Below are 13096 nucleotides of genomic sequence, written 5' to 3'. Positions count from 1 at the left end.
TATATATATATATATATATATATATATATATGAGAGCATGTGAATTTTCGTTTTTTTGGGGGTTTTTTTTTTACTTCACACGAAAAACAGAAAAACAAAGAAATACATTGATTGTTTATCCTGTTATTAATCAAGTTGAATACAGCTTTGGGTGGAGATTACACGGACCCCAAATGCCTCCCCCTCCTCCTTCCTGTTAAAAAGACAGACACTGCGTCTGTCCAATCATTGATGATTCTTGTCAACAGGAGAGCGTCCAATCAGCAACAAGCTTTGTCGATACCTACCTTTTCCGGTAGAAGTTCATTTCGTTGTGTTTTCTACTTTTGCTGTTGTGTTTTGTTATTTGTTTTTGTGTTTTCTCTTTTGTTGTTGTGTTTTGTCATTTGTTGTTGTGTTTTGTTATTTGTTGTCGTGTTTTGTTATTTGTTGTTGTGTTTTTTGATTTGCTGTTGTGTTTTCCTATTTGTCGTTGTGATGTGCACTTCAGGGCCACTGTACTTAATCTACAAAATAATCAAACTCCAGCTGTCAGGTAAGTGTAGTTGAGCAAAAAGTCCAATATTTGCCTTTGAAACGTAGTGGAGTAGAAGTACAAAATAGCATAGAATTAAAGTACTTAAGTGCAAGTACTTCAGAATTGTATTTAATTACAGTACTGAGCAAATGTGCATGGTTACTTTTCTGGCACTGACAACAGCTGAGAACAGCTGATTGCATTTTTAATGATATGTCTTAATTGTTTAATCAGTGGAACAGACATGGTTTATTTCTATGCTCAAAATCGTTGATGACCTTGTAGGAATAAAAAGACTTTTCAATCTTTGATATCAAATGTTCAGCAATTTTGACTGTACAAGAAAACATCGAACATAGACCCAAACAAACTTTCCTCATTCGATTTTATTAGTTTTCATTAATGATTTAAATGAGACATATACATTGCAGAATTATTTCTTAACCACAAACTCTCCTGAAATCACAATGATTCTTAAACTGTGTCTAATATTCAGAATAATATATTTGTAAATACACTGCCTTTACAGTTAACTGATCTCTCTCTCTCTCATTCTAACATTTTTTTTATTATATTTTGACATTGCCGTAGACAAGTTTCAGATTTACTGAATATAGATAAGATGTAATTACATAAGGACATATGAGGATATATATGATATATGGGATGATGAATCTGATATAATGTTTATATATAAGACGTAGGTCTGTTGGCTTTGCACTCTCTCTCTCTCTCTCTCTCTCTCTCTCTCTCTCTCTCGACCACACACTCGCTACACACTGAGCTATTCCTTAGAGGAGCTATTCTACTTGTACAACACATTTTAGTTTAAAAAAACATCTTAAAATACATTTTTTTTAAAACATCCCTGATGCTCAGGCCTGGTGGGGGTCAACTCAGGCCTGGCAGCCAGGCTTGCAATACACTAGTGAAAACCCTGCTACTGATGAACAATAACGTTTTCTGAGTCTGACTGAATCACAATCTCACATTCATTGTGCTAACGTAATGTCACAATATCAGAAATGGCAGGAAGCGATGCACTCAGGGAGATCACCACTCCTGACCATTTAAGAAGCGATGTGTGGAAAGTGTTTGGATGTCTGTCCACAAACGTAAAAATGAAACAAAAGCAGGCCCACAGTAAAAGACTTGAGCCTGAATGATCAGTGCTGCAACTGCAGTGCAGGGTTTGGACACACAGCTCTTACTCACACTATCATTTAGACTTTCACTGCATCCTGACCCAAAATAACATGTCACGTATTGATGTAAACAAGCGCATGCTGACGTGGATTTATATATATTTCAGTTAAATGTGTAGTTTAATTACTATGAATATATATATGATGAAAGCTTATTTAATATTTTGATTAACATGATTCATTTTGCGCCTAAGCTTAATTGTTACTTAGCAAGAAAGTTATCACCTATTTATTGGTAATGTTGGAATGACCTCTAGTGGACAGAATGTATAACAACCACCTGCTGATAGTGGCATTGGCAATGCATAAGCCTGTGTATACAGTGTATAGGTACATAGTAAATATTAATAATAGGCTAAATTTGAGCATTAAAAATTCAAATATTAAAATAATAAGGGATGAAATTTGAATTGGATTATAGAGAAAGACTGACAGCACTATTAAGATGCATGTTTGATATTTTGAAGTATGGTTTTTGTATCACTGTGTCTTCTATGTACTTTATTGAATTGTTCATTGTTTTTGGATGTTTAACACCCTGAGTGGTTTGGATGTTTAAGCACACTTGCCATCATAGAGCTTGTCAGCCTATTGGTGTGCATGATGTATAAATATGGTTGTGTTTTCCATTTTTTAAACACTCTGACCTGACAAAGATCTAAGTAGGATCGAAACGTCATTATTAAACTTTTGTGGCCTGGAGTAAGTGTGCAGGTGTTACCTTTTACATTGATGCTGTTTCCTGATAGCCTTGCACCTACGTGATGTGTGTATAATTAATCTCCGTCAACATAATTACATAAGGAGACATGAGATTTAACTTCAGTGATTAATATTTTTCTGCCAACTGTATTAACTGGATACATAAAAATAAGAGGTTGTTTAGAATATACCAATTACCACATTAACTAGAGTGACAGGGCACACTTTCTTTGGAAATGAAATGATGAGTCTAACCTGTGTTACTGACAGGACAGATGATTAGAGGGGGGGAGTTTTCACCGTCAGCATTATGAGAGGGATTGAAATATGGGCAGAGTTTCTCAGTGAAGGTGCAGTCGGTAAAGGAATACATGAGAGCTGCAGCATCGACATCATAGAAGGAGACCAGACCCTCCTCATAATCCACAAACACCCCCACCTTCTCAGGCTTTGACCTCAGAGGGAGACAGACTGACGGACCAGCAAGAGCTTTGTACTCATTTCCCTTCATAAAGCCCACAGTCCAATGGCCATTTTCAGGGGACAATATAAAGTAGCCCTTCCTGTTTATTGACTCTCTGGACACTCCTAAAATCCAGTCAGTCTTCTCTTTAACCTGAACCTCAAAGTAAAATCTTCCTGAAGACATACGCTGCTTTCCTAACACACCTAAAGCTGAGGAAAATCTCTCTGGGTTGTCTGGAAGAATCTGTTTTACATCACCATGACTGACTTGTTTCCCATCATCAGACAGGATGAGATAAGGATGTGCTGTATCAGGATCCAGTGTAACATCCACTGCAAACTGCTGGACCCTCCTCAGCTCAAAATGAACATGCAGCTTCTCCAGCTCCTTACTGAGTGTGTCCTTCAGCTGAGCCACAGCTCTCCTCACAGTCTCCTCATATGATGACTGAACTCTGACGTCTGTCCAGTCTTTGGTGGGTGGAGCAGGGTTCAGGGATGAAAAGCTTTGGAGGAACTGGAGGTGGTCTTCAGTACGTAAGAGCTGCTCCACTTCAGCACATCTCTTCATCAGCTCAAAGATTTCCTCTTCCAGCTCTTTGATGAAGCCTTCAGCCTGTTTCTCTGTTGTTTTGTGCTTCTCTTTAATCATCATAATAAGCTCAGCCAGACTTATCTCCACAAACTGGATCAGATCAGTGAAGACCTGCACATTGGGTGCTGTCTCTCTGTCTGCATCTTCCTTGCTGAACTTTACTGACTGTTTGATCTGCTGAATCTTCAGTCGTCTCTCTTCAATCATCTGCTGAACATCAGTCTGTCTTTCCCAGCTCAGCCTTCTTCCCTTCATATTCTTCTATCATAGGAATGATGTGGTGTCTCTTGTGATCTGACTCAGCACAGGACTGACACACACACATCTGGTCAGTCTTGCAGAACAGCTCCAGAGGTCGATCATGCTTCTTACACATTCTGTCTTTTAGGTTCTTCACAGGATCAATCAGCTTATGTCTTGTCATAAATGTGATTTTCTGGTGAGGCTCCAGGTGAGTCTCACAGTATGAATTCAGACACACCAGGCAGGACTTCAAAGCCTTCACTTTGGTTTCAGTGCAGACGTCACAGAGAACTTCTTCAGAAAAGAGACTGTTGGCTGCCATGTCTAAGAATGAAAGTGAAAGTGTCAAATAAAAATGAAACTGAAATGAGCAAAATTCATGTTGAAATAAATCCCTAAAATAAACCCATCTAATACCAACAAGTGAAAAGGAAAATATCTAGAATGACAACCAACAGGACACCTCCCAATGCCTTAACAGAAAAAACTGCCATGTCAGACTTTTCTAGAATTGTTGTTGTTGTGTGAGTATTCTCCTGATTTCCTTTTGATTACTGTAAAATACAGTGAATATTATCAACTGTACTCACCGGGTGTGCAGAGGGTCTGTTGTGTTTTTGACCTGAAAGCCTAAAATCACAGTTGTTTGTCGTTGTCTTCAGTTCTGGTCTACTGTCGCCTAGACTTACTTTCAGTTTTTTTTACTGTGGAACTTCCTCTTCCCAGTATTCATCCACCTCTTCCTGCTGGATAGCCAGTTATGTTTTGAAGCGTCCTTGCAGTTTAGAGGTGATTATGGTGACTTTACCACAAGATGGACAGATTATATTTCACACTGAGGTTACAAAGTAAAACTTATTTTCACTTGAAATATAATATATGATTAACAGTGCTGTCTCATGGTTAGATATCTCTATTAGTGGAGAAAACAGAAAAGAAGATGAGATGCAGTTATTAAATACTAAAAAAAACTGAAAGACACAAGTCATATCCTCATAGAACATCACATCACAATGCTTCACTGTACAGGGGTACCAGGCAAGGATGCCCACTCTCCCCATCTTTATTCACCATCTTCTAGGAACTACTTGCAGCAGCTAGAAGTACAGCATTGAGGAGAATGACTTTCTAGAATTTCTATTGATTAAGTCCTCCATTCAAACTAAAATCAACATCAAATCATCTAACCTGGAATTACCTCTGTTACCATCAAACCTAATCAACATCACAACTAAAAAAAACTAATATCTAAAATCTACAAGATAATTCCACATTTGACTTAACAATATCCGTCACTACCAAAAAATGGGAACATGATCTACAAATTGACCCCAGTGCCGACTTCTGGACTCAAATCTGCAAAAACATCTTCTCTCTATCCTCTAACACGAATATCCAGCTCATATGATATAAGATACTTCATTGAGTACACTACACATGGGGAAAAGATGTTCAAAATGGGTTTCATAGACACTTAAATTTGTCCTTATTGTACACAAAACACTACTGACACCTATATGCATGCCACATGGGACTGTACACCAATTAAACAGTTCTGGCGGGATATCAAGGACAACCTCTCCTTTTTTTTGGGCTGCCACATCCCATCATCCCCTTCACTCTGCCTACTAGGAGACATTTCCAACAAACCTAAACAACACATCCAGTAGAATACTCTCCATTGCCTTAACCATCGCCAAGAAAACTATCCTCATGAACTGGAAATCAAGGAATAAAATCAACATTACAATTTGGGAGAATCCATTTATTGAAAACATGTCAATGGAAAAATTATCTGCGTCCATCAAAAGCAAAACTATGATTTTGACATAATCTGGAATCTGTTTATTAATAGTCTTAACTCTTGATCTCCACAAAAATTATACTTGACCTCTTTTTGCCTGTTATGTATATACAGTGAACATCAATGCAATTTAAGTCAAAATTGACTTAAAATCTCATACTACATTTTATCTAAACATAACTCTGACAATAATTAACACAGACTTGATGCTCACTGCGATAGAGTATGAAGCCCAAGGAAACCAGCAGCTGCCTGGAAAGTAGTGAAATATATTCAAAAATGTGAAGCACTGAAGCAGTTAGCAGGAATGTAGAGTATTCATTTGTAGCATAACTGCAAAATCACCAGAAAAGTCTTTTAAGAGTAAATTCAAGCTGGAAATCAGTGTCACTGAGAATCTTTACAGCGTACGTGTGCCCAGTGCTGCATGTGTGAGTTCTCAGATTTTCATTCAGTGCTGTGTTGTCTCTCTGTCTGATGTTGTGTGAGTTGCTGAGCTCAGAGGAGCAGAGGAGCTGCTCTCTGCTAGCAAACTGCAGCTGATGCAGAACATATCTGTTGCAAGCAGTTCATCAGAACCTTTAGTGGGGATTTTCAGGTCTATCAAGCCCTCTGGTGGCCATGATGGAGGCTCTTAGCTCATGCCAATAATAATCAGTGGTGGAGGAAGTGTCCAGATGCAAGTGCATTGCAAAATAATGCATCGCAAGTGTTACGCCCATAGAGTGGAAGCTCACTCAAGGGGTGACATATTTTAGAAAAATAATTTATTCTGAAAGAACAAATTAACACTTTGTGAGTCAGCTGATCTTCAGTGTAGCTTTACTCTTTTAACGATAACTGCCAACTTAAATTAGTTGGAACAATACAACGACAATACAAAACAATAATAATATTAAAACTCAATATTTCAAAATACAGTAATCATGTATAAACTAGCTATTTCCACTATAAACTAGCTATTAAAAATGATCAAGTCTATAACAGAGCATTGAACATTTACATTACAATATAATCTCCCTCATTCATCCTCTCTGTTTACGCGTGATGTATTACAACGTGAGCACCTGGGGTCCGTTTCACAAAGCGGGTTTAGTGAAAACTCAGAGTTTGTTAACCCTGAAATGAGGGAAACTCTGAGTTTTCCGTTTCAAAAAGGGAGGTAACTCAAACCAGAGAAAGAGGGATAACTCTAGCCTGTTTCAGAGAGAGAGGTAACTTAAGCTCTCGGTCAGTTACCGTAGTAACAGACTCTATGAACCTAACCTGGTCGGGACCAGGTTTTTCTCAATGAACCTCGAGTTTCTCTCAGTCTCCGCCCTCTTTCAGAGCCACACACTCCATTTGATTTCCTCATTCATTCAGTCAGCAGGCGAGTTTTGGCGTAGCCTAGTTCTGCCGTCTGTCATTTAAAAAAATCATTTAAAAAATCAGAGTCAGTATATTAGAAGTCCATTAGGCACAGTAAGTGGCGACTTTTTCACTAACATGGCATGTCCTTTTGATAACGATCCCGTGGATGAAGGTGCAGCATTACTGCGCAGAGAATTAAATATTCGTTGAGAGATGGTTATCAGACCGCGCATAGATGTTCTAGCATTTCCAGACAATTATCTTTTTGAGCGGTACCGTTTCACGTCACAGTCCATCATCTACATACACAACCTAATCCGTCCTTACATTTGCAACATTACCAATCGTAGTCATGCTCTAACATCCCAGCAGATATTGTGTGTTGCGCTGCGTTTCTTTGCATACGGAAGTTTTTTGTACAGTGTCGGGGCCAGCCACTGGCCTTCCTATAGTCTGGCTTATGGCCAGCTCCTCTGCCTCCGTTAGAGGTGGCGGTGCTGGGCCATCACCCGTTTTATGGGCATCTGCCTTCTTTCTGTTGGCTGAGTAGAAGTCTGTGTTAGTTTAAATAGGATTAATTATTTAACAGAACATGATGTAGATGAGAAGACATTTATGTGTGTGAAACCAGCATTATGTTGGGGATAAAACAACTGCACAGTCAAACAGCCACTTAATATTTACTTTACAATGTAAAAAATGATCAAAATGAGGTACCCCCATGAGATTATGCCGAGGTCTCACCTGTTTGAACAATGTTTTTATATTTCATCCTAAACTGCTGCCAAGTGCGCTTCTCCCTCGCGGGATTGGACCTAAATGAAATAAATTAATAGGCGACCAATCAAGCAGTTTTCCTCTGTAATATTATTGTGATTGCAAAGGACTACATTTAAACTTACGCATTGACCCGAGCAGCGATGTTCTCCCACGCCGTCTCCCTCTCTTTTGCAGCTGCAGCGGTGTTGCACTTCTTTTTGAAAACATGTTCAAACTCGCCGTATTATCGCATTAAGATTTCTAGTTCTAGTGGGGTGAAAAACGCAGCCCTCCTCTTCCCCGTTGCCATGGTGACTCGTTGAATCGGGGCTCCATTGATGCTGGCTTTTTATAGTTGTGGTGCACGCGCTTAACTCCAGGTGAAACTACTCCGAGTTGAATAAACTGACTCAAATCAGCTGTTCTGGAACCGGAAACTCAGAGTTTCCTATCTCAGAGTAGATCAACTCAGAGTTCAGGATTAGACTCAGAGTTTGTTGAACCTGCTTTGTGAAACAGACCCCTGGTTGCCTTGACAACGGTAAACAACAGTGCTGCTAATTAGCTGTTCGGGCTCTGGCTCTAACTGACAACGTTCTATAACCGTTGTAAACAACTGAAAATAAACGTTGTTAACTGTTATAAACTGGAACTGAAAATAAACGTTACTAACCGTTATAAACAAACTGAAAATAAACATTATTAACTGCGAGAAGAAAACGAACAAAACAAAGAAAATATAAACCACAAAACATTATAACATTAAATCTTACACATACGTACATATCAGTGCAGTCAGGCAAACATTTACCTTATCTGTTTAATTTAAAGATAACTATCATTGTAACTGGCAAGCTAGTGCCAACTTTTCCCACCTAGCTAGCGCATATACACTAACAACTTTCAGACTACACACTACAATACATAAAGCAGTACAATAACAATAAAACAATAAAAAACAGTACATTAAATAGAAAAACCGAAAAACTGAATACACGCTTACATGACGTTTACCCACCTGAAAGAACAAATTAACACTTTGTGAGTCGGCTGGTCTTCAGTGGCTTTACTCTTTTAACGTTAACTGCCAACTGAAGAATGCAACCGCTCATACCTCATATACCCCAGGTGGTCTCGTGCCTTTTCCATTCCAACTACCAGTATGTGAAATTAAATTTTTTTTACTTCACATGAAAAACAGAAAAACAAAGAAATACATTGATTGTTTATCCTGTTATTAATCAAGTTGAACACAGCTTTGGGTGGAGACTACACGGACCCCAAATGCCTCCCCCTCCTCCTTCCTGTTAAAAAGACAGACAGTGCGTCTGTCCAATCAGTGTCCTTGTCAACAGGAGAGCGTCCAATCAGCAACAAGCTTTGTCGATACCTACCTTTTCCGGTAGAAGTTCATGTCGTTGTGCTTTCTACTTTTGCGATCGTGTTTTCTACTTTTGCTGTTGTGTTTTGTTATTTGTTTTTGTGTTTTCTCTTTTGTTGTCGTGTTTTGTCATGTGTTGTTGTGTTTTGTTATTTGTTGTCATGTTTTGTTATTTGTTGTTGTGTTTTTTGATTTGCTGTTGTGTTTTCCTATTTGTCGTTGTGATGTGCACTTCAGGGCCACTGTACTTAATCTACAAAATAATCAAACTCCAGCTGTCAGGTAAGTGTAGTTGAGCAAAAAGTCCAATATTTGCCTTTGAAATGTAGTGGAGTAGAAGTACAAAATAGCATAGAATTAAAGTACTGAAGTGCAATTACTTCAGAATTGTATTTAATTACAGTACTGAGCAAATGTGCATGGTTACTTTTCTGGCACTGACAACAGCTGATTGCATTTTTAATGAGATGTCTTAATTGTTTAATCAGTGGAACAGACATGGTTTATTTCTATGCTCAAAATCGTTGATGACCTTGTAGGAATAAAAAGACTTTTCAATCTTTGATATCAAATGTTCAGCAATTTTGACTGTACAAGAAAACATCGAACATAGACCCAAACAAACTTTCCTCATTCGATTTTATTAGTTTTCATTAATGATTTAAATGAGACATATACATTGCAGAATTATTTCTTAACCACAAACTCTCCTGAAATCACAATGATTCTTAAACTGTGTCTAATATTCAGAATAATATATTTGTAAATACACTGCCTTTACAGTTAACTGATCTCTCTCTCTCATTCTAACATTTTTTTTATTATATTTTGACATTGTCGTAGACAACTTTCAGATTTACTGAATATAGATAAGATGTAATTACATAAGGACACATGAGGATATATATGATATATGGGATGATGAATCTGATATAATGTTTATATATAAGACGTAGGTCTGTTGGCTTTGCACTCTCTCTCTCTCTCTCTCTCTCTCTCTCCCTCTCCCTCTCTCTAGACCACACACTCGCTATGCACTGAGCTATTCCTTAGAGGAGCTATTCTACTTGTACAACACATTTTAGTTTAAAAAAACATCTTAAAATACATTTTTAAAAAATCCCTGATGCTCAGGCCTGGTGGGGGTCAACTCAGGCCTGGCAGCCAGGCTTGCAATACACTAGTGAAAACCCTGCTACTGATGAACAATAACGTTTTCTGAGTCTGACTGAATCACAATCTCACATTCATTGTGCTAACGTAATGTCACAATATCAGAAATGGCAGGAAGCGATGCACTCAGGGAGATCACCACTCCTGACCATTTAAGAAGCGATGTGTGGAAAGTGTTTGGATTTCTGTCCACAAACGTAAAAATGAAACAAAAGCAGGCCCACAGTAAAAGACTTGAGCCTGAATGATCAGTGCTGCAACTGCAGTGCAGGGTTTGGACACACAGCTCTTACTCACACTATCATTTAGACTTTCACTGCATCCTGACCCAAAATAACATGTCACGTATTGATGTAAACAAGCGCATGCTGACGTGGATTTATATATATTTCAGTTAAATGTGTAGTTTAATTACTATGAATATATATATGATGAAAGCTTATTTAATATTTTGATTAACATGATTCATTTTGCGCCTAAGCTTAATTGTTACTTAGCAAGAAAGCTATCACCTATTTATTGGTAATGTTGGAATGACCTCTAGTGGACAGAATGTATAACAACCACCTGCTGATAGTGGCATTGGCAATGCATAAGCCTGTGTATACAGTGTATAGGTACATAGTAAATATTAATAATAGGCAAAATTTGAGCATTAAAAATTCAAATGTTAAAATAATAAGGGATGAAATTTGAATTGGATTATAGGGAAAGACTGACAGCACTATTAAGATGTATGTTTGATATTTTGAAGTATGGTTTTTGTATCACTGCTTCTTCTATGTACTTTATTGAATTGTTCATTGTTTTGGATGTTTAACACCCTGAGTGGTTTGGATGTTTAAGCACACTTGCCATCATAGAGCTTGTCAGCCTATTGGTGTGCATGATGTATAAATATGGTTGTGTTTTCCATTTTTTAAACACTCTGACCTGACGAAGATCTAAGTAGGATCGAAACGTCATTATTAAACTTTTGTGGCCTGGAGTAAGTGTGCAGGTGTTACCTTTTACATTGATGCTGTTTCCTGATAGCCTTGCACCTACTTGATGTGTGTATAATTAATCTCCGTCAACATAATTACATAAGGAGACATGAGATTTAACTTCAGTGATTAATATTTTTCTGCCAACTGTATTAACTGGACACATAAAAATAAGAGGTTGTTTAGAATATACCAATAACCACATTAACTAGAGTGACAGGGCACACTTTCTTTGGAAATGAAATGATGAGTCTAACCTGTGTTACTGACAGGACAGATGATTAGAGGGGGGGAGTTTTCACCGTCAGCATTATGAGAGGGATTGAAATATGGGCAGAGTTTCTCAGTGAAGGTGCAGTCGGTAAAGGAATACATGAGAGCTACAGCATCGACATCATAGAAGGAGACCAGACCCTCCTCATAATCCACAAACACCCCCACCTTCTCAGGCTTTGACCTCAGAGGGAGACAGACTGATGGACCAGCAAGAGCTTTGTACTCATTTCCCTTCATTAAGCCCACAGTCCAATGGCCATTTTCAGGGGACAATATAAAGTAGCCCTTCCTGTTTATTGACTCTCTGGACACTCCTAAAATCCAGTCAGTCTTCTCTTTAACCTGAACCTCAAAGTAAAATCTTCCTGAAGACATACGCTGCTTTCCTAACACACCTAAAGCTGAGGAAAATCTCTCTGGGTTGTCTGGAAGAATCTGTTTTACATCACCATGACTGACTTGTTTCCCATCATCAGACAGGATGAGATAAGGATGTGCTGTATCAGGATCAAGAGTCACATCCACTGCATACTGCTGGACCCTCCTCAGCTCAACAGCGGCACACAGGTTCTCAATCTCTTGACTGAGTGTCTCCTCAAGCTGAGCCACAGCTCTCCTCACAGTCTCCTCATATGATGACTGAACTCTGATGTCTGTCCAGTCTTTGGTGGGTGGAGCAGGGTTCAGGGATGAGAAGCTTTGGAGGAACTGGAGGTGGTCTTCAGTACGTAAGAGCTGCTCCACTTCAGCACATCTCTTCATCAGCTCAGAGATTTCCTCTTCCAGCTCTTTGATGAGACCTTCAGCCTGTTTCTCTGTTGTTTTGTGCTTCTCTTCAATCATCTCAATAAGCTCAGTCAGACTTCTCTCAACAGACTGGATCAGATCAGTGAAGACCTGCACACTGGCTGCTGTCTCTCTGTCTGCATCTTCCTTGCTGAACTTTACTGACTGTTTGATCTGCTGAATCTTCAGTCGTCTCTCTTCAATCATCTGCTGAACATCAGTCTCTGTCTTTCCCAGCTCAGCCTTCTTCCCTTCATATTCCTCTATCATAGGAATGATGTGGTGTCTCTTGTGATCTGACTCAGCACAGGACTGACACACACACATCTGGTCAGTCTTGCAGAACAGCTCCAGAGGTCGATCATGCTTCTTACACATTCTGTCTTCCAGGTTCTTCACAGGATCAATCAGCTTATGTCTTGTCATAACTGTGATTTTCTGGTGAAGCTCCAGGTGAGTCTCACAGTATGAAGTCAGACACACCAGGCAGGACTTCAAAGCCTTCAGTTTGGTTTCATCGCAGACATCACAGAGAACTACTTCTTCCTTTTCTTCTTCTTGTTCTGAGCTGCTGCTGATTTTCTTTTGAACTGACTGTCTGAACTGAGCAGCCGGCTGAGATCGTAAGGTTTTGACCTGCAGTTCAGGTTGTTTGTCAGAAAGCTCTTCACACCTGGGACGTTGACACTGGGCATTACCCAGACAGATGGAGCACGGACACTGATCTTCAGAAAAGAGACTGCTGGTTGCTGCCATGTCTAAGAATGAAAGTGAAAGTGTCAAATAAAAATGAAACTGAAAGGAGCAAAATTGATGTTGAAATAAATCCCTAAAACAAACCCATCTAATAC

At 38.9% G+C, this 13096-nt stretch overlaps 2 protein-coding genes across 2 annotated transcripts; both read right to left on the bottom strand.

Moving 5' to 3' along the window:
* Nucleotides 1-883: 883 nt before the first annotated feature.
* Nucleotides 884-4863, bottom strand: LOC137175953 (zinc-binding protein A33-like). The gene is made up of 2 exons (XM_067581900.1): nt 4318-4863; nt 884-4051 (listed from the first exon to the last, which is right to left on the bottom strand). The coding sequence occupies exon 2, from the start codon at nt 3737-3739 to the stop codon at nt 2675-2677; it is 1065 nt and encodes a 354-aa protein (XP_067438001.1). The 5' UTR covers nt 3740-4051; nt 4318-4863; the 3' UTR covers nt 884-2674.
* Nucleotides 4864-8411: 3548 nt separating this feature from the next.
* Nucleotides 8412-12764, bottom strand: LOC137176037 (zinc finger protein RFP-like). The gene has a single exon (XM_067582067.1). The coding sequence runs from the start codon at nt 12669-12671 to the stop codon at nt 11436-11438; it is 1236 nt and encodes a 411-aa protein (XP_067438168.1). The 5' UTR covers nt 12672-12764; the 3' UTR covers nt 8412-11435.
* Nucleotides 12765-13096: the final 332 nt, after the last annotated feature.

Source organism: Thunnus thynnus, chromosome 23, assembly GCF_963924715.1.
Source record: "Thunnus thynnus chromosome 23, fThuThy2.1, whole genome shotgun sequence".
Lineage (NCBI taxonomy): Eukaryota > Metazoa > Chordata > Actinopteri > Scombriformes > Scombridae > Thunnus > Thunnus thynnus.
The sequence above is the reverse complement of the archived record's forward strand: the minus strand, read 5'-3'. Positions and strand labels throughout refer to the sequence as shown.